At 36.6% G+C, this 27,632-nt stretch overlaps 4 protein-coding genes across 10 annotated transcripts; 2 read left to right on the top strand and 2 right to left on the bottom strand.

The window, feature by feature from the left end:
- Window positions 1-799: 799 nt before the first annotated feature.
- LOC111480364 (probable solanesyl-diphosphate synthase 3, chloroplastic) lies at window positions 800-4,786 on the top strand. Its single transcript, XM_023125356.1, has 6 exons — window positions 800-1,247; window positions 1,348-1,463; window positions 2,281-2,408; window positions 2,506-2,609; window positions 3,806-3,933; window positions 4,025-4,786. Exons 1-6 carry the CDS (start codon window positions 1,016-1,018, stop codon window positions 4,571-4,573), a joined length of 1,257 nt encoding a protein of 418 aa, XP_022981124.1. The 5' UTR covers window positions 800-1,015; the 3' UTR covers window positions 4,574-4,786.
- Window positions 4,787-6,198: 1,412 nt separating this feature from the next.
- Window positions 6,199-8,359, bottom strand: LOC111481440 (60S ribosomal protein L10). Of its 2 annotated transcripts, none has more exons than XM_023126852.1 (2): window positions 8,197-8,359; window positions 6,199-7,066 (listed from the first exon to the last, which is right to left on the bottom strand). In XM_023126852.1, the coding sequence occupies exon 2, from the start codon at window positions 7,044-7,046 to the stop codon at window positions 6,384-6,386; it is 663 nt and encodes a 220-aa protein (XP_022982620.1). In that variant the 5' UTR covers window positions 7,047-7,066; window positions 8,197-8,359; the 3' UTR covers window positions 6,199-6,383. The 2 variants fall into 2 exon arrangements, with proteins under 2 accessions (XP_022982620.1, XP_022982629.1); XM_023126861.1 differs by lacking the exon at window positions 8,197-8,359 and adding an exon at window positions 7,301-7,324.
- Window positions 8,360-17,839: 9,480 nt separating this feature from the next.
- LOC111480835 (gibberellin 2-beta-dioxygenase 1-like) lies at window positions 17,840-19,426 on the top strand. The gene is made up of 3 exons (XM_023126032.1): window positions 17,840-18,556; window positions 18,638-18,986; window positions 19,101-19,426. Exons 1-3 carry the CDS (start codon window positions 18,132-18,134, stop codon window positions 19,347-19,349), a joined length of 1,023 nt encoding a protein of 340 aa, XP_022981800.1. The 5' UTR covers window positions 17,840-18,131; the 3' UTR covers window positions 19,350-19,426.
- A 563-nt stretch (window positions 19,427-19,989) lies between these two features.
- On the bottom strand, window positions 19,990-25,371 carry LOC111480127. 6 transcript variants are annotated; one of them, XM_023125118.1, is made up of 12 exons: window positions 25,102-25,371; window positions 24,902-24,991; window positions 24,483-24,751; window positions 24,180-24,262; window positions 23,620-24,057; window positions 23,431-23,482; window positions 23,313-23,358; window positions 23,143-23,224; window positions 22,892-23,036; window positions 22,687-22,795; window positions 21,040-21,115; window positions 19,990-20,950 (listed from the first exon to the last, which is right to left on the bottom strand). In XM_023125118.1, exons 5-12 carry the CDS (start codon window positions 23,809-23,811, stop codon window positions 20,300-20,302), a joined length of 1,353 nt encoding a protein of 450 aa, XP_022980886.1. In that variant the 5' UTR covers window positions 23,812-24,057; window positions 24,180-24,262; window positions 24,483-24,751; window positions 24,902-24,991; window positions 25,102-25,371; the 3' UTR covers window positions 19,990-20,299. The 6 variants fall into 6 exon arrangements, with proteins under 6 accessions (XP_022980886.1, XP_022980887.1, XP_022980875.1 ...); XM_023125119.1 differs by having other exon boundaries at window positions 25,126-25,371; XM_023125107.1 differs by lacking the exons at window positions 24,483-24,751; window positions 24,902-24,991 and adding an exon at window positions 24,752-24,835 and having other exon boundaries at window positions 24,992-25,371.
- Window positions 25,372-27,632: the final 2,261 nt, after the last annotated feature.

The raw sequence follows: 27,632 nt of genomic DNA, 5'->3' as shown, positions 1-27,632 counted from the left end.
TAATTTTTTTTTTTTAAAAATCAAATAGTTACAAAATGAGTGATAATAATTAAAAGAGATAACAAATAGTTTCTATTATTAAAAATTTTATTGCATAAATTAGCAAATAACTAAATAACTAAGTATTAGAGTTTCCTTTCACACATTTTTAATGAAATTTTAAATGAATTATTTAAGCCGTAATTTATGAAATTATAAAAAAAATAATTTGTTAAAATAGAAGTTTTATCAAAATATTGTCATAATTATTTTCTCAATATAAAATGAAATTGAAGGTAGTGAATGAAAAAAAAAATAATAAAAGCAAAGGAATTGAGTGATTATGAGTTGGGATTTAAAATATAACTTTCCTAATTTTAATTTAACCCATCAAAATTAACACCAAACATCAAGAAAGTAGAGGAAATTTAGCTGGGAATGATGTCTGCGGGTTTATCGATATGTACGTGTAGATTGGAGTATGGAGTATGTCATATAAAAAAAAAAAGCCGAGGAATTCAAAAAAATCACTGAAATTGGGGAATTTGGATATACAAAAATGATAATCAGAGGCGGCGGTAGCTGGGCTCAGCTCCACCACTAAACTGCGAGGGAGGCTGTAGATTTGTAGCCTACGTACAAGGCGCTTAGGCATCGTACGGGCCCTTCTCAAAGCAAACCAAAAAAAAAAAAAGAAAAAAAAAAACTTCTCGGACGAGCGCTATCTACCTCATTTCTTGAACTGCTGATAAGAAAATAATTGAGCTACTATGTGGGCTTCTTCTATCCACTCAATTTAGCTCCCACTTGTAATCTTTCTCTCTCTGCTAAATCGGTTAATTTCCATGTTAATGACTTGTGTGAACCTCATTGGGTTAACTCCTCCCAAGTTCTTCTTCCATACCCATATGTTGTGTTGTGCACTTTAGGTGTTTGACGATTTGTCTATGAGAAGTTGAGAAGATTTTTTGAGCTGGGTTTGTTGATTTTTGCTTCATATTTGATTGTGAGTTTGGATTTCGCGGTCTGACTAGGAATGATGTCTGTCATATGCCAGAGCCTTGATTTTGGAAGGTATGTTTTGGATCATGTTGCTTGTGGCTGTTCTTCCAATACTCCATTGGATCGATGTGCGGTGAGGAGTTATGTTAAACCGTGTTCTAAGGGTAGAAAGACGCGACACCAAACTCGAACTTTGATTTGTTCCCGACGAAATATTGGGCAGTGCAGAGTGTTTTCAACTACCCAACCGGAAACTGTATTGAATGGTAAGTGAACTTTTGGGTTTAGGCACCTCCATTTTCTCCTTGGTTGGCTGCAAAAGCTTGTGGTAATAGCCTTTGTTTGTTTCTGTTTTTGCTGAAACAGGCAATTCTCAACCATTCTTGGAACTGAGGAAGGAGCCCAGAACCCCAATCTCGTCGACAAATTTGTTTGAAGTTGTAGCCGATGATCTCCAGAAGCTTAACCAAAATCTTCTGTCTGTAAGTGGCAGTGAACTTCGTATTCCATCATTCATTTCATTGCCTTGGAATATACCTTACCATCTGGATTTGACAACTACAGATTTTAACATCACTTAGAATACCTCCAACCATATTTCATCAGCTCTTCAATTGATTTCCTAAACATATTTCTCAATGGATATCTAGAAGAAGAGCTGAATATGATGTCCCTGTAACAACCCAAGCCCATTGTAGTAGATATTGTCCATTTTAGCTCATTACGTATCGCCGTCAGCCTCACGGTTTAAAACACATGTACTAGGGAGAAGTTTCCACACACTTATAAAAAATGTTTTGTTCCGCTCTCCAACCGACATTAAAAGATTTTGAACAAAGTCTGCAAGCTTGTGAAATCCCTATGTGGTCTCAAGCACACCACATGCATTACTGGGCATCTAATTGTTGATCTTCTTACAAAAGCTCTTCCTGAAATCAAGTTTGAAGGTTTAAAGCCCAAGCTGTGGGATCATCAACCAATATTCACCACTGAAATCGAGTAGTTTTGCCCTTCTATGTGACTTTATGTTCAGAAAGTTCCTATCCCGTGGGTGATTTATTTTCAATATTTTGTCATTAACAGATTGACAATAGATGGGAACCTGTGCCATTCCTTTTTGTGAAGTCTGAATCTAATATTAGCTTAGATGTAGCACATTGAGGACGACTATATATTTCTTCGAGTTCAACATCGCATACTTATCAAATTGCGTATATTCGAGTTATTGTTATCTGTTCAAATTTGTAGTCTTATTTGTTTCCTTGATAAAATTTGTAGTCTTAACTGAAATGCCTGCAGATGGTTGGTGAGGAGAACCCAGCTTTGGTATCTGCTGCTCAGCGGATATTTGGTGCTGGAGGGAAGAGGATGAGACCAGCTCTAGTATTCCTGGTGTCAAGAGCAACGGCCGGATTAGTTGGGTTAGAGTGAGTGATTCCTACCAGACATGCACATTCCTGAAAATCTGAGCTTAGTATGGCATTGAAGAAAATTCAATTATTGTTTTGCTTGCATTGCCTCCAGGGAACTCACTGTGGAGCATCGACGTTTGGCAGAGATCATTGAAATGATCCACACTGCAAGCTTGATACACGACGATGTATTAGACGATAGCGATATGAGAAGAGGTATGCCCATTTTACTTATATAAAGTTCGGGATTTCTCATTGGCGCTTTCTGCATATATAAATGAATACGTATATTTGTTTATGACATGTTTGAGCGTGATTTTGAAAGGGCTTTACAAGGTCATAACATTTCCTCTTTGGTCTGAATTCACTCCATTTGTATTCTTCTTCTTCATCCCTGTTGAGGTTGTGATTCATCATTGGAGCTGTAGTGATAAAACTATGTCCACGTATCAAACTCTTTAATGAAGCTCTTGGTAGGTTACGAAGGATTTGAACGGTAATGCTCAAGCCCACTGCTAGCAGATATTGTCCTCTTTGGACTTTCCGTTAAGGTTTTTAAAATGCATATGCTAGGGTGAGGTTTCTACACCTTTATAAAGAATGTTTCGTTCTCCTTCCCAACCGATGTGGGATCTTACAATCCACCCTCCTTCAGGGCCGAGCATTCTCGTTGGCACTCATTCCCTTCTTCAATTGATGTGGACCCCCGAATCAACCCCCTTTGTGGCCCAGCGTCCTTGCTGGCACACTGCCTTGTGTCCACCCCTTTTGGGACTCAGCCTCCTCGTTGGGACATCGCCCGGTGTCTGGCACTGATACCATTTGTAACGCCAAGTCCACTGCTAGCAGATATTGTCCTCTTTGGGCTTTCTCTTTTGGGCTTCCCCTCAAGGTTTTTAAAATGCGTCTGCTAAGAAGAAGTTTCCACACTCTTATAAATAATGCCTCATTCTCCTCTCCAACCGATAGGGGATCTCACATGAACTTTTGACTGCATGGTCGAAGGGATGTCTTAACCACTTGAGATTGTTGGCATTAGTTCAACTTTATTACCAAGTACATACATAATCGCCTGGCTTCAATACCTTTTCAGAATATAATTTTTATATTTTGTTTTGATAACCACCATCAGTTGCCCTATTGAACGAGAAGGGCCATTTAAATATAATAAAAGGCTAGGAAACGATCAAGCTTGGCCACCTATTTAGGATTTCATATCCGACGAGTTATCTTGACAACTAAATGTAGTAGAGTCAGACGGTTGTCTCTTAAGAATAGTTAGGTTGTGCGCAAGTTGGCTTAGACAAACTTGCAATGTGTCACTTTATTTACCGCTTCCCCCTTTCCTCCTACAACTTTCATTAGCTCAGCAACAGATTTATTCACCTGATGGTTAAAGCTGTTTGTTTCAGGGAAGGAAACCTTGCACCAATTATATGGTACCAGAGTGGCAGTGCTAGCTGGAGATTTCATGTTTGCACAGTCATCATGGTGTCTTGCTAACCTCGAAAATCTCGAAGTCATTAAGCTTATCAGTCAGGTAAATTTGGTTCCCATGCAATGCAATCCACAGTCATCTTGATATGCAACCTCTAGCTAGCTTATATAAGATTCAATTAGTTCTATTGCAGGTTATTAAAGATTTTGCAAGTGGTGAAATAAAGCAGGCATCAAGCCTGTTTGATTGTGAAGTTGAACTTGAAGAGTATCTGACCAAAAGCTATTATAAAACAGCCTCCTTGATTGCTGCTAGCACGAAAGGTGCCGCGATCTTTAGCGGGGTTGACCGTGATACTACTGAGAAGATGTACGAGTATGGAAGGAATCTCGGTCTTTCGTTCCAAATTGTCGACGACATTTTGGATTTTACACAATCGACAAAGCAGCTCGGAAAGCCAGCAGGAAGTGATCTGGTTAAAGGAAATCTTACAGCTCCAGTTATTTTTGCTCTTGAGAGAGAGCCTAAACTGAAAGAAATTATCGAAACCGAATTCAGTGAGACTGGGTCGCTAGAAGAAGCGATTGAATTAGTCAAGAGCAGGGGTGGCATTGAAAGAGCACAGGAATTGGCTAAACAGAAGGCAGATCTTGCTATCCAAAACCTACAATGCCTTCCAGAAGGCGTGTTTCGGTTCGCGCTCGAGGATATGGTGACGTTTAATCTAGAACGGATCGATTAGTTTAGTTAAAAGGAAAATATAGTTGGAATTTGCCAAAGACAGAAGGTGGTATGTTACAGGGTCGGTTGGGTTGTATATTGGTTGAACATGTTGAGCTGCAAATAATTGCTCATAGTATTATATTTAGCTATAGATTTCTTGCAAATTGTCTGACAAGGAATATCTGTTTCTTATGTACACTAAATTCTAATAAAATTATACACTTTCGCTCACTTTCATCTTGAGGTCCAAATTCTAAAATTGAGGTCCAGATTCTAGAGGAACCTTCCCTAAAGCCAAATGAAAGCTTGTCGGTATATTATAATGATTCAAAGTTGAAAAGGACGGGAAGTGATTGAGCACGACTTTCGTCTAGGCATTGAAGTAATGCTTACCCAAACAAAATGAAGATCTATCTACACCGACGACACGGCCTATCACGACCTATCTTTTATGAGAATCTATTCTATAGAAACTTTATAGTTAAAGAGGGGTTGTCCTAATACTTTTTTGACTTCAACCATAATATATTAACATATATAAAACAATATATATTTTAGTATAAGAAAATACAATTGGAATAAGCTAAGATTTATAATTAGATAAAATTTATTGAATAATCGATGAATTTTAACTCATAAAAGTAAATAGATTAAATTTAACTTGACAGATCATGGAGATAAAAATTTATAATTTAACATACTTTTATGTTAATCTTTAGTGTTGAGAGTAGTTATTGCCACCTGCCACAAGCGCTACCACCGACACTTCCACAGCCAGCGCCACAAACGCCACCACCGCCACTTCCACCGTCCCGATTGCCATTGCCACAACTATCGCCATAGCCGTCGGTACGACTACTATCTCCCCAATAACCATCACCATTGCCACCATATTCTTCTCCTCCTCCACTACTTAAACCAAGGGCCGCAGCTGCAGCAGCCATAGCAGCCCCAGCCCCAGCCAAGATGGCCATCCCGCCGTCCTTGAATCCACTTCGTTTGTCTCTTCCAACGCTTGGTTCGCTGCTTTGACTACTTCGTGATCTGTCTGTTCGAAAACTGTACTGTTCGCTTCTTTGAGCGCCATGTCTGTCTGATGGAACGCTTTGTTCGCTTCTTAGAGTGTCCTGTCTGTATGCTCGAATGCCCTGTCCGGGCTCAACATCATAGTAGGATTGTCGGGGCCATGGCGGCGGCGGCCGCCTTGAACTAATAGATCCACTTGGAGTAGGCCGTGTTGAGTCTTTACTTTTACGGCCTCTGATTATACATAAACAACATAAAATCACAACGGCGGCGAGTAAAGAAGCGCAAATTATGAGAATTGTGATGGAGGGTTTGATATCAAACATTGGGACTCTTCCAAGTTTGGTTCTTGGTTTGATGTTTGAAGCCACCAAAGCCAAGAATATGAAGGGAATGTATATAAGGCAATTCTTATAATATTTGTGCTCTTCAAGAAATAAAGAGGATAGTTATAAGCTTTTGGTGAAGAGGGAATCCACTTTAAAAGTTCTCTTTCTTTATAGAAAAGAAGGGAAGGATTATTCCATGGTGGTTTTGTCTTGTACATGATGTGTTAGAGTCTCGTCACTATCCACCTCTTCATTCCAGTAACAAACAGTTGTATCATGACAATGAAAATGATGAGAAGCAATCAAGAACTGTGATCAATGTCTAATCAATGGAGATGTTCCAAAAAAAGACTCAACTATTAGGATAGAAGATAAACAGAATCGAAAAAGGAAGCTCAGTTTGTTTCACAAAAATTCAAACAACCAATGCTAATAATGTCAAAAATTATCCCAAATAAATTAAACTAACTCAGTCTAAGCAGCTTGAGACAGAAAAGCTCTTCCTGGCTGACGGTTGGCTAGAGGCCCATGGCATCCAAGAAGCTTTGCGTTCACACCATCTGGAAGAATCTTGTTCTCTGCCTTTAACTTTAGGTAATCAGCTCGGCTGAATTTAGTGAATCCCCACTTCCTGCTAACAATGATCTTTTGACGACCAGGGAACTTGAACTTAGCACGGCGGAGGGCCTCCTGTGCGTTCTGACCGTTGTTGTCCTTGCAGCGAACTGAAAGGAGAACCTGACCAATGGCCACTCTGGCACAGGTTCCCTGTGGTTTCCCAAAGGCACCTCTCATGCCAGTTTGGAGCCTATCAGCCCCAGCACATGAAAGCATCTTGTTAATCCGCAGAACATGGAAGGGGTGCACCCTGACCCTCAAATGGAATGCATCCTTCCCAGCAAACTTGGTCATATACTTATTGCAGGCAATCCTAGCTGCTTCTAAAGCTTCACTTGACACATTTTCTTTCTCCCAACTCACGAGGTGGACACAGAATGGAAATTCATCTACTCCTTTCCTTTTCATTCCCACGTCATAGATCCTGATCTTAGGATCAGGTACACCACGGCAAAATCGTGACTTAGGGTACGGCTTGTTTTTAATCTGTCGGTAACATCTAGCAGGTCTTCTCCCCATTGTGTGTGCTTGAACTTGACCTGCGTAGTTGTAAGAAAATAAAACAATATCAAGAAGAAGTACAATGGAAAATACCCAAAACTAAATGACAAATTGAAATTTCTCCCAAAAACCCTAAACATCCATATTCCTATTTTCCCTTTCCTTGTGGCCTCAAAAAAAGCTGCATCCAGTTTAGCCTCATAACTAAGATAACAGGTGACACAAAATTCAGCTTGTGAGATTTAAGTCCAGATGTAAATTGACCAGTCGACCTTGTATGGACAAAGGCAGAACATTTTCTTGGCCACTAATCCATGAATCAGAGAGCAGTCTTGCAAATCATACAGACATATCCTTGAAGCTCGGCACAACTACACGTAGCCGCACCAGGAGAACAATAAGATATGCTTGATTATCATAAGTACCTGCTTCAATCATCACCTTCCACTCGTCCTTAATTATATGACACAGAAGCAACCGTATAATAATTTCTGAAACTAGTTTATGACACAACCCAACCTTTAATATCTTAATAATATGATGCCCTGATCCAATCCGACTGAACCCGAAGTTTTTTTTGTTAACTCTTTAGTGCATCATAATTCAAATCCCCCGGTTAAACTCAAGGGGGCATACATAAACAAACTCAATACAAAAACAACGGTGCCAATAACTAGTGCAAAAATCCATCAATACAAAAACATAAACTTTCATATTTATTGGTATGCTGGGAAGAGACTCAGATGAGTAAGGCAAACATCATGTCCAGGCGAATATTGACCACCAGCAGTACAAATCCGGGCAGTCATGGGTTGCACAAGATCAGCCAATTTCATTCTTCATGGTCCTCCCTTCAATCTACGAAACAGAGGCCAAGAAAATGCTACCATACCAAATCACATTTTGCACATTTTCTTTTTCACTTAAAGAACAAAAATCATTTCATTCATTTTTCAACTACTATCATTATTAACCACAATGCTCACAGGATAGGTTACCCTAAAATTCTCCAGATCCATACTCCAGACAAAAACTAATCTCCGATTTCAAAATGCAACGCTAACACCGCAATGACTAGTTTTCGGGTTCAGAAGATTACAAACATGAAAAATTCTATCGAACAAAGGAGTACCAACGAAAAGAAACAAAGAAAAAATAGCTATCATACCACCGACGGAGCGACGGAGAGGTGAGTTGTAGAAGTGGCGGCGGCGCGACGAGATTCAGCGATTCAATGTGGCTGTTAACCCTTTTTATAGCAGATTTGGACGGAGAAATTGGGCCGAATGCCCTTTTTTTCCTACTTGAACAACACGTATTATCCAGCCTTCCTACTTTCCACCCTTCAGGCTGAATTAATTAATTCAGATCAATTTTTGTCTAAAATTTTAATTTTTTTTAATTCCAGTGATAATTTTCAAATATTTAGAAAATATTAAATATATTTTAAAAATAAACGAAAAATCCTATCGGTTTTATTTTAGCTTTAAAATATTTGTTTTAGTTCTAACATATTTAAGTTTATTTTACTTTTCATCGCATCGAATTGGGGGATTTCGTTGCGTTCATCGCTGCCGGGAAAATCTTATTGGAGGTGATGCTTGGTGCAGCTGAGCTCGATCACTCTTGATCTTCCTATTTGGCGAGTATGCTCAACACTGATATCTCCGATTTTCTTCGGATTAAGGTGAGTTTCTTTCCAGATGTGTTTAATCTTCTTGATCCAGTTACTGTTGTTGTGCTTCTTGTTACTGATGGTATTCATATGAGTGGAACGAGGAGAACATCTTTCTTGGCATGGATAACTTCTGTGATTAGTAGTTTGCTTATTGTTCTTTTTATTGTGGTTGGATTTGTTGGGGGAGTTCTTCAATTTTGTTACCCCTTTTCCCTTTCGGTGCAAAGGGAGCTGCAGCTGTTGTTTACTGGTTTTTGATATGGTGGCCTCCATTGTTGAGGAAAACAAGCAACCTTCAAGAGATGTACCGGTGGGTTTGATTGGATTAATGTCTATGATCTCTGTGTTCTAGTGCTTGATGGCATTGTCATTATCAATGCTACAAAAATATACCGTGATAAATAGGAATGCGGCATTTTCCGTTGCATTTGATTGAATTGGGATCATAAAGGCTAAATAGTTGGTTCGCATAGTTGCTATCAAGGTAATGACTTCAAGATTGTTGGTGGAATCTTTAGGGCAAGTTCGCATGTAACAGCCCAAGCTGCATATTGTCCTCGTTGGGCTTTCTCTATTGGGCTTCCCTTCAAGGTTTTAAAATAGGTTTCCAAACCCTTACAAGAAATGTTTTGTTCTCCTCTACAATCGATGTGAGATCTCACAATCCACCCTCATAGGGGCCAATGTTCTCATTGGCACACTGCTCAGTGTCCGACTCTAATACCATTTGTAAGAGCCCAAGCCAACTGGTAGCAGATATTGTTCTCTTTGAACTTTCCTTTCTGGGCTTTCCCTCGGTCTGCTAGAGCGAGGTCTCCACACCTTTATAAGGAATGTTTGTTCTCCTCTCCAACTGATGTAGGATCTCACATCGATACACCACTCAGATTGCTAGGGTCCATCTGTTTACACCCCTCTTCGCCTTGGTTCATCCGAAAACGGGAACTCCTGTGTTATGCTACTCTTTTGACAACCATAACTAGTGCAATTGTTGCATTTTTCTCTAGTTTGGGCATCTTGTCAAGTGTTTTTCATCCAGCACGCTAAACATTTTTATGCCTGGCTGTTCCATTGCACTCACAAGACTTGCTACGTTAAGGACACAACACCAAGAAGTGATTATATCAAGTTTATTGCTTGCTTGTTTATCATTTTTGGTTCTTGTATAACGTTGGCAGTAGTTTGAAATTTGGATAGGAAAGGATGGATTGAATATGCTGTACCTGCCTCCTTTTGGTTTCTTAGCCCCCTGGCTATGACGTTCCTTACCAAGTACTGATTGCCATCGGTTTGGAGCGTCCCTCTTGTTCCCCCATTCCCATCACTGTCTATAGGGGCGAACCTCTTATTGGATCTTTGGGTAGTGTGGCATTCTTGAGGTTCTTCATTTGCAGTGCAGTAATGCGTCTGTACTATTTCTTTGTTGGTCTTCTTGCCACATATGATGTAGCCCATCAAGATGGCTTAGGTTCCCAGAATGAGGAGAGAAAATAGAATACCAGATGGGTGGCTTGACAGAGGCATTATTATATATATCTGTAAATAGCTTTCTGGTTCTTGAATATTAAGATGCCTATTGTCGGTTCTTCTTTTACCATATTTAGATGTTGTGTTGGGTAGCAAGATAAGGAGAAATTATGATACTGAATGCATTACGTCTGATGATATTCCAATAATTTTGTTTATGCAGAGCTATTCAATAATATAAGTTTCTGCTTCCCAGGTTTCAAGTCGTTTCCTGAGAATTGTTTATCTGTGAAGTGTCTAATTTACCTTAATTGCTTATATTAGCAATCCCTTTGAAATTCGCATTTTAGGCCTTTAGGTAATTATGTTCTTGGTCTTGTTCTTGTTCTTTTGGACGGGTGATAAGAGCCAAATGTAAAGTAGCACAAGGGAAGCTTGTAGGCTTAGATTAATCTCGGTTCATGTCTTAAAACGAACATGAAATACTTAGGTAAATAGATCCTATAAATACATCATTATGATTCCAACAGACTCAATTTTCATTCCTCTCTAAAACTTGTCGTATTTATTCTCTCCCTTGACAAACATTGGAGTTAGAAACCAGATAAAAGGCAAACCTTAAGCTAGAACAGGCACAAACAAGAAATAATGAAAATAATGGGAGCTATACATTCACATCAAATCCCAAACGGCTGCATTTCTCGCCACCAATTGAGCAGCAGCTGTTAAACCACCGGCCAAACTTTCCTTTGTCGGCGATGCGTTTCAGACACAACGGGCCTTGTAACATGCATCTAAAGGTGAGTCGGTCATACACATAAAACTCAACCAACAATGTAACAGCCCAAACCCATCGCTAATAGATAGTCTTCTTTAAACTATCTCTTCTAGACTTTCCTTCAAAGTTTTAAAACGCGTATATTAGAGTGATGTTTACACACCCTCATAAAGTACCATCTCTAACCAATGTGGACTCTCACGAACTATGAAGGCTTTTGTTCATCAATTGGTATCATATATCTTCCGTTCATAATGCAAAACAAGATCGATGCCATGAAAGTAAATAAATAAACAAGTTTGAGCTGAAAGTGCATGAGTATGAAGAGAGTGCAAGTAAGTACATTGTGAATTCTGAGTTGAAGAACAGCAACAGCAAGCTGAAATTTGGTCAATGAGAGAGAGAAAAATAGAAGAAAAAGGTGAGGGTGAGTGGGTGAAATGTTTGTATAGTTTAGGGTAAGAGTGAGTGTGTGTGGAAGAATGGTCTGGTCTTATACAGAGTATCATGTCAGTGGATAAGTAAGTAGTAGGTGGACATCACAATGCCTTGTTTCAATCACTTGAAAGCTCAAACACAATGGACACACACCACCCCCTCTGTTGACACCAAATCTCCCCACCACCCTTCTTCCCTTCTTTGTTTCTCTCTCGCTCTTCCTTCTGAGATCACAAAAGTGAAAGATGCTTCCATTTTCTCCCCCACCTTTTCCACATGCCTTCTTTTCTTTTACTTTTCTCCACTCTTTTCCTTTCCCAATTCATTTACTCAACTGGGTGGCTAAAATTTTTTGTGTCGTTAAACTTTAAACAATATCTAATAGATTCATGAATTAGTCTTTTTCCAATAGATTATGGAACTTTTTTCAATAGAAAAAGTTTGTTCGCCAACTCCAAACTCCCACTTGCTCATCTACGATGGTCCTCTTCAATGCTAGCAACCGTGATGGACCCTTTTTTGCGCTTATTTCAATTTCCCTACATTCTAGCTGAAAGAGAAAATTTACCTTTATGTAGAGAGAGGATGTTGTACCATACTCTTTCGTTCTCGTAAGTTGACTTTTCTATGCATTCCGACTAAGGTCTCACAAATGTGGCTGCTTCCCTAACGTGAATAGGTTATATAGAAAAAGAGTGGTACTACCTTGTCCCAAACATGTTTTGAATTTCTTGGATCCTTATCTTAAACAATAAAACCCACTCCTTATGCCCACTTTTTGATAATGTTTTACATTTTATTGGCTGTACTTATCTTCTTTTCTTTTCTTTTTTTGTTAATCTTATTTAATTTAATTCCCTTTTACTTTCAGATTAAACCATTCATATAATATGTTGTGAATTTATAAAGGCATTAATGCTTATCTAAAAACATTTTTGACAACGCATAAAAGTTTGAAATTTATTTAATTAAAATTAGAGCATATAAACAAAGCTTACAACTTTCTATATATATATTTTTAAAATTTATTATCAATCAATACATTTTTCAAAAATAAAAAATATATTCTTTTTTCAGATTTATAAAATATCTTATCTATACATATAGTTATTGCACATATTAAAATGAAAAAGATTCCTGGAGGGATGTATCCGTACGGACCAAATTTTTATGGGCTTTGAAAAAAATATTATTTTTGGGATATTTTTCTTTATAATTTCAAGATACCTAATTTTTTTTTATTTGAATATTGAAGATTGAATTAACTTTTAACCATCTCAATTGAATTCCTTTTAATTTAATTTAATAATTCAATTTAACTATTCTTTTATATGAATTGATTACTCTATTATAGTCTTGATCATTGTTTTTTTTTAAGAAACAAAAATAAATAAAAGCACTAAAATTACAATAACTCAAATAAATTACTAAACCTAAAACCTCGATATGACACATTTCAAGATTGATTTGATATGATAATGATCGAAATTTCATTTAGTTTTGTATTAAAAAGTTCATGCATCAATCTTAGATTTTTGTTCGAATCTTATTTATAATTATTATTTGCAAGATTGGATCGCCTCTTTCTCTCTCCCTCTCCATCACAAGAATTCAAATCTTATATCAATGATTGTTTATACGATTTTTTTTCTTCCCAACATGTTTTAATTGAAATGGGGTCACATAATTTTGATGGTACACCGACCTATTAAAAGTTTCAATCATCAGAATTTAAATGTTTAGATATCGATGTTTATTTTTGTAAACTAAAAATAATACATGAAAATTTATGTAAATTTGATTCTCTCAAAAATATATTTTTAATTTTTTTTAGTACAATAAATATCTCGGATATCAACATTTTAATTTTTAGAAGTAAACTTTAGAAGATAAATATCTAGAATTAAAATACTATGTTGTAAATAAATAAATAAAAATCCTTTATTTTATCAAAAATAGTAAAGAAAAAAATAATTACTAAAAACAGTTGGCTAGAAAAGGTAGTATGTAGCTGACCACCCTCACCTACCCTCTTTCTTTGTGAGAGAGACATTGACAGAGATTCAGAATTGCAGAGTGTTATCACTTTTATCTCTTTCCCTTTTCTAATTTATCATATAATAATTATTATTATATATATATATATATATATATATATATGTAACGAATATCTTATGCAATGAGTTTCGTTCGTGTTAAGTATTAAATTGTCGACTTTGAAATAGTAATTTATATCTTTGTCTACTGAACTTTGTTTGAATTGAGGTATGACTTAAGTTTTGTATCTGTTTGTAACCTACACATGAAAGTAGTCGAAGAAGTTTAAGGTTGTGTTGTTTGTTTGATAAGTTTGTATGACTTTCAATTTTAAATTTAATAAATTTTTGAAGTTTACAAGTATGTAATGAATACTCTGAGAAATTTGGAGTTCAAGTTGTTGCATTTAGTGACTTTAGGAGTCGCTTAATGGACCTAATGTCACACATAGAGGTCCACTAATGGCTGCTAGGCGGGCATAATTGTGTTGAGAAGAGAAAAACGGTTCCTTTTATTCAGATCAATAAAGAAGGTAGAAGCCTGTTGATTCTTCCAAGTCCCGAAAGTAAAGTACTATGCTAGGGCAGGAGATGAGACAAGAAATGACTCCAAAGAAAGCTATTGAAGTTCTCAAGATGCGTCAACCTTAGGATACTTTTACTCCTAAGTATCCTAACCCCACAAGGTTCTGAGATGGAGGTTAACCTAAATCTCGATTAAGAATGACAATAATGTACGTTTCTTCGATATTCCTATAAATTGGCTACCACATGTTGTCTTTAAAACGAAAGAACATTGCTATTAAATGAATTAAGTAACACAATTTATTAAAGTGAAAAGATACTACTCATAAAAAAATCACGAACCAGCTCTATCAAATCAAGGTGTGGAAATTGAATTAATGCACTATTGTCATGTAGCTTTATCTAAAGTTGATATAGCATTCCAAATACTTTATTAGATTGAATTTTTAATTCTTGGATACTTGATTGATATCAACTTTCTATGAATAGTCAATTTTTAGAAGATCAATCTAGAAAGAAAAAAAATTCTCCAATTTCTTAATTTTGATATGAATGTCTAACACGTGTCTAAACAATAGTCGAATGTTTTGAAAAAACTTATAGCCATGATTTTCTTCGATCTTTAACTACGACGGGTCAAAATAAAATTTGTTCTTCGGATTAAAAAAGTATTACTCCTATTATATATCAAATAAAATAAATTCAAAATTTCAACCATCCAATATTTAATCATACATGTTTCATTCTCGATCACATATAAAACTTGCCCTTGTTGATGAAATGTGACCCGCTTTCATTTTCCAATTATACAAGAACTAAATTATATAATTAAATTCAAACATGAATTTATTAGATAACTTGGAGTACAGGGCAGTTGACATTATGATATGAACATCATAAATGGTCTATTTGACAAACAAGTGGTTTGGTCCAATTTATTAGATGTGTGGTACAAATGACATGATAGATTAACCAAACCCTTATCCTAATGTTGTGTTTTTTTCCCTTTTTGTTTAATTTTATAATGTTTTTATATATGGTTTCTTTTTTATTTATTATTAATTCATTTTTACTTCATATTCAAATCCATTTTTCTAAGTATAATGTAGATTTCAACTTAGGTTAAGAGAAAAATTAAAAAATAAAGTAAGCTCCAACCTAAAAGTAATGCACATTTTTAATTGAAACTTGGTATCCATAAATTATACATAATATATATATATTAAAGTGAAGGAAAAATCATGGATAAGTCACATCAAATGAAGTGGGATGATGCTTGAAAATCATATCAATGAGCTGTTGTGAATATCTGTGTGTTATGTCCAAAAGATTTATGTAGGGAGAAACATTAGGCAGATTCGTGGACATCTTTCTCGTCTCCCATTTTGTGGGGGGATTTTTATGTTCTCGTGGAATACAATAGGTCCAACGAATATATAAACTTGTCTAATATTATCAACTTGAGTATAATTTAACTGATTAAAATATATATTCTCGATTAAGAGATCAAAAATTTGAATCTTTTATTCGTTACTTATTGTCAACGATCTCCAAACTCTTATGGATCATGTAAATTGTGAATCGGGTTTGACTCTAAGAATAAAAAGTGACGAGTAAAAAAAAAAAAAATTGACAAGTAACAAGATTTTTTATCCGATAGAATCGAGTTTGATCCCTACTAAGAATTATGCTATCCTTACAATATTTATGATGTCTACCAAATTTTCTAGGCTTCTTAGTTGTTATCGTACAATCTACTTGGTCATTTTTGGAACACAAAAATTGGCGTACTTCTATTTCGAAAATTAAAAAATATATATATATCAGGTCAAAATTGACCTTTTTTCTTTTCATTATTTTTAAACATATATAATTTATTCCTTAAATTTTAATGACCATTAAATTATATAGTGAGTAAAATTAGCAATAATTTAGATTAAATGTTAGGAGCCCTAAAGTTTGGAGATATAAATTATTGAGATAAAACATAGATATCACCTAAATCATTATACTAATTATATTAATGTAATGATAATAATAATAATACACAAAACCCTACCGCCTAGACATGGAGACAGTGTCACCAATATATTTATTAATTTAACAAGACAATTATTGGTCAATTTCAATACTTTTCTTTTATTTATATATATATATATATATATATATAACATATAATCATCAAATTATTTGAACACATTAATCCAAATATAAAATTCCCTCCTCAACAACTCAATAATTAAACTAATCAACAACTTAAAGAAATGGATACACCTATTTGACCAATAAGGGTGGGCCAATGAAGTAGGGGCTTTAAAAAACATTTTTTTAATGCAAAAATTATTGTTTTTTTTTTTAATTTAATTTAAGTCAATTTTCCACACCTAATTATCAATAATCTTATTTCTTTATTTAATTATAATTAAACATTAAAAAAGTATATAAAAACTTTGGGGTTTAGTATATCAATTTACATCTCTGCCCTCTTGGGAGCTTTTGTTAATAAAATGCTGATGTGGCATATCCAACTATTCACCATATCATGCCAACTAACCCTCAAAGTAGACGGAACGGGCATGCCACGTCAGCGAGGAAACAAGAGATGGAGAGGTTAGGAATAAAAAAAGGAATGATTGGAGAAGAACAGTGTGGATGTGGTTCGCCAACCTGGCAGTGATGCCCATTAATTTTAATTTTAGTAATTACAAAACACAAAACCCTCTCTCTCTCTCTTCCAGTCAGTATTGACCGACAGAGAAAGCTGCGAATGGAAGTCGACCACGTCATTCTACACCGACCATCCACTCATCATCTGATTATTGAACACGTGTGCATTCAAACCCCCCATGAAAAATTATAAATATTAAATACTAAATTAAAATTCTAGTTGTGGAAAAGGATGTTTACATGGGTGTGCCTGCCTTTCATTTATTGCTGCCTTTTGTTATTGAGGACCATGGGTAACTCTTTATATACATATTCATTTAATTCCAACGTAACGAGTAGAGATTTTTATTCGTTACAAATGGCATCATCATCTCTGCTCCTAACCCTATAAAAAAGATGCTGGAGAAATTTGATCCCATATAGGTGGGGTCGGAGATGGAAAAGGCTTCCTAAGTACACTATTAAAGGAGTGAAAGTCGAATTATCAACCACGACCGAACATGAGGCATGTATGACATGTTCCTCCTTGAGAGGCCGACCTAAATTCAACCCCAGTTTCTTATTTTCATCCCTTTGGCATTTCCTCTTGTCCACTCTATTTGGGATGCGAGTATGATTATGGTCCATGCCACTTACTCGCCTTTTTATGACTTCAATCTTTCGAGCTGCTTTCTAGCTAAATTAACTTGTTTTGTCAATAGGTTCTCGTCGACCTAGACTTATAGGTGTTGGATGACCTTGATTTGAATTTTGACCTATAGCCTTTTATTAGAATTCTTTTTGCCCATATTTCAACTATTCATTTCTATATTTTTGTTACGAACATAGTGGACGGGTTTCACAAAGAAGCTTTTTTTTTTTTCTACATACTACTAAATTCAGATAGATGAACACACCTGATTTCACAATCCACCTCTTTAAGAATCAAGCATCCTCGTTGGCGAGAGATGTCACAATGATTTTAGTTATCGTGAACTCAAATCATTGGCTCCTTTTCTCGAACGGGCTCTAGTGAGAAAGTGAAAAAGTTGAGAGGTTTGGGTTTGTAGTTTTGAGTATTGGTTGCTAGAGAGGAAGAAAGACAGTTGAAAGGGAAAGAAAACAATGGATAAGTATCCAAAGAATCTAGTTGATGTGACCAATTCCTTTTAATGCAATATAAACACTTGTCATGTCTTTTTTTAGTGCCGGAAGAGTTATCACTCTCCTTCCTCCTAAAAGATCATCGCCACTCTGCGTTCTCCTCTGTTTCAAAGCTTTGTGTAAAACAAAAACCCCAGCCTCCATTCTAAAACTAGCCTTTGAAAGATTATTATTATAAAGAAAAAGACCACTTTCTCTTTCTCTCTCTACAACCCACCATTTCCATTTCTTATAAATACCCTCCCCTCCATCAGCACTGCATTGCCTCCCATTTGTTCTTCCTCTGTCTCTCTGAAGAAGAAGAGAGAAAAAGGGAAGCTTTCATTCTCCTTCTTCTTGTTTTTCACTCGAAGCTCTCAAAACCCATATCAATGGTGGTTTTGTCTAAGCCATCTATCAAACAGATGGCTTCTTCCTACATGAGAAACTCCATGGCTGCTGCTGGTTCTTCCTCTGCTGCATTTTTCTCTGGGGTTCCGTTGATTGACCTTTCTGCACCAGATGCTAAGCATCTTATCGTCAAGGCCTGTGAAGAGCTTGGATTCTTCAAGGTCGTCAACCATGGCGTTCCCATGGAATTCATCTCCACTCTTGAATCAGAATCCACCAAATTCTTCTCCCTTCCCCTCTCTGAAAAACAGAGGGCCGGCCCCCCTTCTCCTTTTGGCTATGGCAATAAACAAATTGGCCGCAATGGCGACGTGGGCTGGGTTGAATATCTCCTCTTGAATACGCACCTTGAGTCCAAATCTGATGGGTTCCTCTCCATTTTTGGCCAAGACCCACAAAAGCTCCGGTAACCAAAATCCCCGTTCTTCTAAACGCTCTGTTTTTCTACTCTGTTTCTGACCTTGTGTGCTCTGTTTCTGTGTTGTAGCTCTGCTGTGAACGATTACATCTCGGCTGTGAGAAACATGGCGTGTGAAATCCTTGAACTAATGGCGGAAGGTTTGAAGATTCAGCAGAGGAATGCGTTCAGCAAGCTGTTGATGGATGAAGAGAGCGACTCTGTTTTCAGGGTGAACCATTACCCGCCATGTCCAGAGCTTCATGCTTTGAAAGGGACAAACATGATTGGATTTGGAGAACACACAGACCCACAGATCATTTCGGTTTTGAGATCGAATAACACTTCAGGACTTCAAATATCTCTTGCTGATGGGAATTGGATTTCCGTTCCTCCCGATCAAAGCTCCTTCTTCATCAACGTAGGTGACTCTTTACAGGTACAATAAACAACACGACAATCCAAACCCAGTTTTGATTTCGACCAAAGAAGTAAAAGACAGGAACTTTTTGTTGATATAAACTAAAAAGAAGTGAACTTTTTGTTGGTGAAGGTGATGACGAATGGAAGATTCAAAAGCGTGAAGCACAGAGTATTGACGAACAGGTTGAAGTCAAGAGTTTCAATGATATACTTCGGGGGGCCGCCGTTGAGTGAAAAGATAGCGCCGTTGCCTTCGCTCATGAAAGGAGAAGAAAGTTTGTACAAAGAGTTCACTTGGTTCGAGTACAAAAGATCAGCTTACAACTCCAGGTTGGCAGATAACAGGCTTGTGCACTTTGAGAGAATTGCAGCCTCATGATCTAATCTTTACTCTTTTTTCTTTTTTATTTTCAAATATAGTCCCCTCTCTCTCTCTCCCCCTTTTAGCTTCCAAAATTAGGGTTCTTAGATGTTTGGATAGTCTTTGGGTTTGTAATTCCTCTCTCTTGTTTCCTATAGCAGACAAATGATATTTGACTTTCATCTTTACTTAATATCTTATTCACTCATCTTTACTTAATATCTTATTCACTGAATCATGTTCAAATTGGTTTGCATAGTAGTTTCCCCCAAAAAGCTCGTATTTTGGTCTACAAAAGAAAAAGTACATTTTAGTAATCGGAAGATAAACTATGAAAATAGGAGCTATCCATTCACGTGATCTAATCTCTTACCTCAAACAAATATCTTTTCATTCTTCACTAATATCTCTCTATCTTACTCCAAAATTTGGATGTCATGATTTATTATTAGTGATGAAAATCAAGTGCTTCAATTTATTTTTTGTTCGGGTCAAACTCGAATACACAGATGGCAATGGAGTAGGGAAGGACGTCAGGGAGAAAGAATAGAGATTTACTCCTATCTCTAACCTGCTTGTTCGAGTTCGAGTTCGAGAGAGAGAGACTTCACATATAGACCATATTTTACAGGGTGCACTAGAGAAAGGGACTATAAACTTCCACAAGCTGAAACAATATTTTCAATAATTAGGAAAAGAAAAGGGGAAATATTGCCATCCATCCATGAACTTGAATGAACCACCCAAATTTTAATTCACTAAAAGAATTTGTATTTCATTTTTACACTTCTTTTTCATTTTTTCACCCGATGGGAGATCAACCTTTGGACAAACATCACGCCACTCCTTGTGTCGATTTCCTACCTTGCAGCTCGGATACGACACCAACGCGCTCTCTCTGCCAGCTATGTTGGTATTGGCTACAACCGAATGTTCAAGTTAAGATTTGATCATAATCATAATCATAATCACTGCTGCCAGGAATGCCCGGGTCCAGTAGACACTCCCCGAGCCTCGGTTAGAGAAACAGCCATGGCTAGCATCATCTGTTCCTCAAAGTTCTGAGGAATGATGGGTATCGGTGTTTGGTTTCCCCCATCAATCGTATGGACTGTGGGCAAGGCACAGTCAATACCATTATCTTCGGTCGAGTCAGAGGTTGGGTAGCTTGTCCCAGCTTCATCTTCTTCAGATTGATTGTCCAGATTCCACTCTTCATCGTTTCTTGTTAAGATCATCCTACAATCTGGTATCGGTATCGTGTTGATAGAGAGTTGTGCAGGCGTATAATTTTCTGTGTTGATTGAGATTTGTAGTGGTGGATAGTTTTCTACATTGGTGTTCATCCTGTTGTAGAACTCCGTGGCTTCAGGATGCATATTGAAGACGGGTGAATCTCCATTTGCGCAAGTTGATAACGGTCCCCTGCCTATCTGCTGCTGCTGCTGCTCTGCAAGAGCAGCCATGGCACAAGCAAGACCTCCAGATGGGGATGATGATGACGATGATGATGTTCCAGCTAATGGAACGGTGGTCGGAGAGACATATCGACCTTCTGTCGCATATTGATCAGAGGAAGTATCCTCAGTGTAAACTGGATCTTGATGCCTTCCTTTCTCCTGAACATTTCAATTATTATGCACTTCAGTCAAACTAAAGATTAACAAAACAAGAACAGTTCTACCATATATGGGTGAGCTATTTTTACCTGAATTGAGAGCCAGATTGCCTCCATAACCATTATGTCCTCAAGATCCAGTTCAAATTCATCATCCCTGAAATTTCTGAATGGGACATTATTAGACTCCAGCGTGCAAACCCGACCATATCATAAAAGTACGAACACAGACATATAAATATGGTTCTGATGCAAACATATAAATTTAGTTCCGACAAGAAAACAACAGACCAAATTTGTCCGCAACAGCAATAACAAAAATTAGGCTTATAAAGTCTGATTTGAGCATATGTACTCTCGTCCCATGTACCCTTGTCACTGATCGGAGGTCCTTCTCGTAATCCACCTATGGAGGCTGCGTTCTTCCCTTTCTGGTGGGGGTATCCATCTTTATAGAAGCTTTAATTTTCGTGTTTATCCTAATTGTTGGTTTAGTTCCGGCCCCTTTCCTCTTTAGGGCTCCTACTGCTGCCCGATTCTTTTCTCATTTTGAATCGGAATAGGTACATCCCAGTTCATACGATTACTAAAAGGATGAACCGAATCTAGAATCAATGAAATCTATTGCTTCGTCTTAATAAAAAAAATTGTGTTTTCTTCAAGTTTTTAGACTGACACTACTCTCCACATGAAAGAGTCTATCATTGTTGGAGCATTTAAACTTCCAAACAGCTTTCATAAAATTAGACAAATATGTCTAGCTGTCAGAGTATCAGCTAGAATTCTCAAGACTGCCTCTTCCAGAACCCCTAGGGTTGGAAAGTCTGAAGAAAATCGATACAACCAGGCCACTCGATAGCCTCTTGATCAGTTAAACTTCTCCCATGACGAAGTTCCCACACTTTCTGCACCACTCTGGCGGTGCTAAGCCACCGCTTATATTTCGGAAAAACATCCTTACAGACTGCTTACTAATCCAGGAGCAAAACTTCGGCTACAGCTAGATAATCAATTCTGACAACCAACAAAGTTTGCATTATGCGAAACTAGTCATGTCGTCTGCCTAATAAGTGGGGAAACATTCATGTACGCAGTCAGACATGAATAGGGTAAAGGATCACTAGAGATACCTTCAAAAGTGACCAACCGGTAAGTCGTTGCCACTTCCAGCTTTATGGCTAACGAATGCGGGAATGAGTTCGCTCCTATTGGGGAGATTTGTCTTCCCCACCCCACCCTATCTCTAAAATCATTTGAGTTCTATAATTTTTCTTCATCATCCACCCTACATTTGCAAATTGTAAGTGATTTGCATTGCGATTGTCCTAACCCACTAAAAATACCCCGTTATTAGCACAAAGCTAGAGAAAAGGAAATAATCTCTTCTATCTCCTTAAATATCACAAAACTCCTTCCTCCAGATCGAAGTAGCTCACATGTGAATTCATCATCCTTCCAACATTCGCAGTCGTCGATTACTTCCTCTTCAACCCCGGTCCTTCGACAAACCATCCAAGACATAGGCCAAGCTTTGTGGAACTTCCTTCTGTTACCAACATTTTGGGAGGCTTGGAAGAAAATATAACTTATTCTCTGTCCAAAATGTAGTTAATTAAGCAACAAGCAACATTTGTTTTCCTTTTTTCCAGAAAATTATACACAAAGGAGTTCTATCGCTAGTCTAATCATTCCACTTATTAGTGGAGAACATCAATACTAGAATAGAATGAAAAGAACCTGTTGCTCCTAATAGGAATAGGAGGCGGAGGCGGTCTGATTGGGGTCATACAAGAATCTTGCAAGCTAACTATTTCCTCATCTTCGGAAGGAGATTGAGACAATGGAACTGCCAAAATAAAGCACATAAAATGATGATAAATATTGCTCAGCAGCCCGAAAAAAATTACAAAACACAGAACACCTGAATGATGTAAGATCCTACCAGCTGCAGAGCTGTCTTCACCATCCTCCGCAGTCGTATCAATGTTAGAGGTACTTAATCCATGTCTTTTCTGCATTCTTTCCTCATCATCCTGAAGTTCCTGCTGCCGCATTCTAATCTTTGCTTCAATAACACGCTGTTCTTCCTGGAAATTTCAATAAATGTTGTTCAATTATAGATTTTAACAGGGAACAGAAGCTTTAGTTATCCCTTAGTTCCAATGTAAAAACAATACCAAATATGAATCTTACAATTTGCTCCAAACTCTTCTCTTCTTTTGATTTCACGCCTCGATACTCCACAGCATAATTTGAGGTTTTGCAAAAAGGACACCTCCTCAAGTTAAGATATACAAGAATGGAAGTTGTAAAGTAAAGCTTTCAATTCAACTAATAAAGCATATCATCATGGTGAAGGATACTGTGTAGGCCGGGTAGAATTTGGAACTTTCATCTGTAGAAAACACTCTGGAAGGAGAAGGACAATCAGACGAAATAAAATTCGTAACCTAAATCAATCGTGAAATATATCCCACGTACCTGTACAAATGCTTTTCATGCAACATCTTGATCGATTGAGACTCGGATAATACTGAAAGGAAGGGGAAAAGGTTACAACATCCAAAAATATAGAAAATGGAAGATATTTAGCAAAGGAGATCGGTAGACGTTTACAGATCCAACGAAGAAGACAATGAAAAAGACAAATGAGATTAAGTGATGACAAACCAGAAAGCATATGGGGCATTCTTCAAGATCAGTGGCAGATTCTTCATCTCCAGGATAACATGGAGCTAGCTTTGATTCAAGTATGAGTTTCCTAAGTTTCTTATGATCCACTTCTTTATGGTTGTAAAGCCCCTGAGGCTTTGTGTACTTCTCATCAACTATTTGTCTCCTCCTTCCTAGCTTATTACCCATGTAAAAAGAATTTCCTTGAATCAATTACTGTTCCAAAACTTGATCCAAACTAAGCTGATTTCAGCATCAGCAGAAACTTTCTAACGATCACTTCTATAAACAAGGAACCGCATGAGCTATACCAGTTCCTTGTTTAAAACAGGTAAAGCCTTGAAATTCTAGATTCATAAACTGTCCTCATGATACAATACGTTATCCATCCGTGTCGATTCGTGATATCCTTAGCAAAGAGAAATCCTCAAAATACTGCGTGTCATGAAAGCAAAGCAAAGCAAGAAAAAAGAATCTGAGTACCAGAATTACTCTTTTCTAAACAGTCAAGAATTTTCCATCCATAAGGTTGGAGAGTTATGATCAGAGCCCTGTACCTGTTTAACCATAGCACCACCAGTTGAAGAACTATATATATATACTCTCTTGACTTGAATTCTCAACCGAGCAAAATCAAACCCTAAGAAAGAGAATGAAAATATGCTTCAACACATAATGAAGAACAAGATTCGGACAAATTCATAATGTTCAGAACCCTAATTTCTGTTCCTCCACAACAATCAGTATCCAAATAACGCAAAAGCAAAGAAACAAAAAAGAATGTGCTGCACGAAACAAAAGAATTCATAAAAAAGCAATACCACCCAGCTCGAAAATCGAAATTAAAATCAAGGACGAACCCTAAATTCTTAGCGCCGAAGCATTCTGAACCCATCAAAATTTGTCGAGGGGAAGACAAATTTTGATCAAAAGAGACACATAAACAATCAAACCAAACATACCCACTTCACTAAACATACTTCCACAGCAAACTACCAAACACGCACAAGAAATTGCAGAACAGCAACGAAAGAAGAGAATTCAAAAACAAAAAACAAACAAGAAAATCAACACCGGAGTCCGTCTTCAGCCACACAAAAGAAAAACGGCAGCGCAAGTGTAAACCCACCTGGAATTTGCAGAACAGGAAATCACCAAAAAAAAAAAACGCAGAATCAATTGCAGAACATGAACAAAAGAAGGGAAGAAGCCACTGAAACAAGAAACACAGAATTCAAAAACAAAGAACACACAAGAAAGGGAAAAAAGAAATCAACACCAGAATCCGTCTTCAAGCACACAAAAGAAGAATCGAACACGAGCAAAACGAGAAGGGGAATTAAAAACGGGAGAGAAAAGGCAAACCCACCTGGAATTTGGAAGGGAGGGAGAGTAAAGAAGACAAAATGTGGAGTGCAGATAGACAGATAGTCTGTGTAAGGAAGAGAGAATGAAAGACAGAAAGATTTGGTTTGCTACCAAGAAGAGGAACACGATCAGAACCTTCTTCTCTCACAGAGCGCGCGCGAGAGAGAGAGAAAGATCACAAGCTCTCTCTATTAAGCTGCTTCGACTTTTGCAAATTCGTACAATACAAGAACCTAAAAATTGAGAGAAATTATAACACAATACTTCCAAAGCAAAAATGGGTTTGTTAGCTTTTGGATTTAATTTTCAGAATCTGACGGGAAATTTCAACATTGACGAGAAATCTTTCAGAATTGGATGAGTATCCATGGAAGCAAGGAACGGGCGGTGAAGTGAGGAAGCAAGAAAAGAATAATCTCATCATCCACATACGTATATACATACATAAATACATACATACATACATAATACATACATACATACATAGTTATGTATAATGATCATGATCCATCATCATCATCGTTCATTACTATAAAGGCGAAACCAGAGCTGGGTCATCCGACCGCCTTCTTTTTCCCTCTATCTTCACGCGCTTCTCTTTGTCGTGTAGTGCACTTTCTCTTGCTCATTTCCATTTTGGGAATCTAAATTGTATAACTAAATTTTTATTTTTGAGCATTAAATGTGCTTTGTTTTGTCTTTTCTTATTCCAATGCTTTAAATGTATTTCTTTATTATTTAAATTTATGATTTATTGTTAAAAAAATATATTTTTTAACTAATTAGCGATATTAATCATATACTTTCGTAATAANTCATGATTTTTAAAATATTAGATGATTTTTTATTCATTTATTTGGCTTTTATTTTTATTATATGGTTTTAAAATATTTTTCTTGGCTACAAATTAATTAAAGAAAGAGAGAAGATAGTAGAAATGGAAGTTTTGTTTATTTATGGTTGTCTAAATAAACAATATTAAAAAATGTTAATAAATAATTTATGGAGAAAAAAAAAAAAAACTTCACTTTTTCCCTATTTTGGGGAGTTTTTTTTTTTTTTTTTTTTTTTAAAGATGAAAAATAAAAAATAGTATATTATAAACATTCCTCCATTTGGATGGTAGTGGGAGAGTGTAGTACACGCAATAGCCAAGGGAGTAAAATAAATGGGAGCGTAGTATTTATTATGAATGATGATTAAAGAAAAGAAGGAGAGTGGGGCCCACAGGAATGGCTGTTTTTTGTTCCACATTTGCATCATACCGTTAAATTTGTTGACCAAAAATCCCAGATTTTCTGACTCAAAACCCCCTCCCCCCTTTTCACCTTTTTTTTTTTCTTTTTTTCTTTTTTATATTGTTAAATTCACTTATTACACATTTTATTTATTTATTTTCATTATTTTAAGTAAAATTGGAGAAAATTAAATAAAATCGATCCGAGTTGATTCAAATTGATTGAAATCCTTTTCGTATGTGGTTCTTTCGTAGCAATTGTCGAGCACAATTCCATTTGCAGTGGACGTATCTTACCGGCGAGATTTATACGTTTTACATAACCTAAGGAATCAATACCCGATCAAACTTAGAACCATTCTTTTTTAAAATTAGTCTGAAAAAGTAGGGGAAATAACTTTCAAACATGGTAATTACTCAAGGTTCTCTCTTTTTTCCTTTTTTTTTTTTAAATATACTTTATTTTAATAAAACAAAATTCTATTTTAATAATGCCCAGTAAAATTTTACTATTTCTGTAAATTCGGCTCCACTCACTACATAACATGACATTTATTTGGTTTTCTACGTGTTTATAGGATGATGGATACATGTTTAATCATACACTAATGTTTGCGTTAAGATGTTGAATTAGATTGATATCGACTAAATTAAATAATAAATAATTATTAATCACATATACATATATTCAAACAAAACAAAAGGGAAAAGAAAAAGAAACAAAAATTAATAAAAGAATTATACTAAGTAACAAAAAGATGATCAAAAGGGACATCTAAGTCTACATATATTCATTTTATTGAATCAAAATAAAACTCATCGATGAATTGTTGGCATCTCTCGCAGCTCTGCTTGGAACTTCTTGAACGATGAATTATTGGCATCTCCCGTTTGGCGGTTCTCCTCCGCCGCTGGATCTTTCCCGGTGAGCTTCTGCACCACGGTCTTGAAGCTCTTGGCGTCTGTGTGGACATACTTGGTGTCGATAATCACAACCCTGGTCGAATGAGCTTCGCCACCTGACATCAATGGAGAAAATGAAAGCAAAAAGGATGAATTTTGAGAAGTGGGTTTTGATGGGTTTTGGGATTTTAATGGAAGGGGTGAAGGGTTTTTATAATTACACAACAAAAAGATGAGAGTTTTAATTTGGAGATGAAGGAAGTTGACCGTTGTGTGGATGGGAAGCAAGTCGCAAAAAGGTGCTCTTTTCTTCGCCTTTAAAACTCTAATTTATTGCCAACAAATTGACTACAAAATTAAGTTTTGTGTATTATAATTGAATTTCCATATTAATTGAAAATTTGAATTTTTAAGACAAAGACTTTTGTTCTTCAAAGTTCAACAAATATAAATCTCTTTGAAAAGGTGATGCTGAGAAGAATACCAACTAAATATGACTTTT

The sequence above is a fragment of the Cucurbita maxima genome, unplaced genomic scaffold, assembly GCF_002738345.1.
Source record: "Cucurbita maxima cultivar Rimu unplaced genomic scaffold, Cmax_1.0 Cma_Scf00001, whole genome shotgun sequence".
Lineage (NCBI taxonomy): Eukaryota > Viridiplantae > Streptophyta > Magnoliopsida > Cucurbitales > Cucurbitaceae > Cucurbita > Cucurbita maxima.
Note: the sequence above shows the minus strand (reverse complement) of the source record. Positions and strands in the feature narration are given on the sequence as shown.

Coding starts and splice junctions, on each gene's coding strand:
- LOC111480364 (XM_023125356.1), top strand. CDS start 1,016: ATGATGTCTGTCATATGCCAGAGCCTTGATTTTGGAAGGTATGTTTTG. Junction 1,248..1,347: donor ACCGGAAACTGTATTGAATG/GTAAGTGAACTT, acceptor TTGCTGAAACAG/GCAATTCTCAACCATTCTTG. Junction 2,610..3,805: donor CGATAGCGATATGAGAAGAG/GTATGCCCATTT, acceptor TGTTTGTTTCAG/GGAAGGAAACCTTGCACCAA.
- LOC111481440 (XM_023126852.1), bottom strand. CDS start 7,046: ATGGGGAGAAGACCTGCTAGATGTTACCGACAGATTAAAAACAAGCCG.
- LOC111480835 (XM_023126032.1), top strand. CDS start 18,132: ATGGTGGTTTTGTCTAAGCCATCTATCAAACAGATGGCTTCTTCCTAC. Junction 18,557..18,637: donor CAAGACCCACAAAAGCTCCG/GTAACCAAAATC, acceptor TCTGTGTTGTAG/CTCTGCTGTGAACGATTACA. Junction 18,987..19,100: donor ACGTAGGTGACTCTTTACAG/GTACAATAAACA, acceptor TTGTTGGTGAAG/GTGATGACGAATGGAAGATT.
- LOC111480127 (XM_023125107.1), bottom strand. CDS start 23,811: ATGGGTAATAAGCTAGGAAGGAGGAGACAAATAGTTGATGAGAAGTAC. Junction 23,483..23,619: donor AATGCCCCATATGCTTTCTG/GTTTGTCATCAC, acceptor CCTTCCTTTCAG/TATTATCCGAGTCTCAATCG. Junction 21,116..22,686: donor ATTCCTATTAGGAGCAACAG/GTTCTTTTCATT, acceptor TGTCCCATTCAG/AAATTTCAGGGATGATGAAT.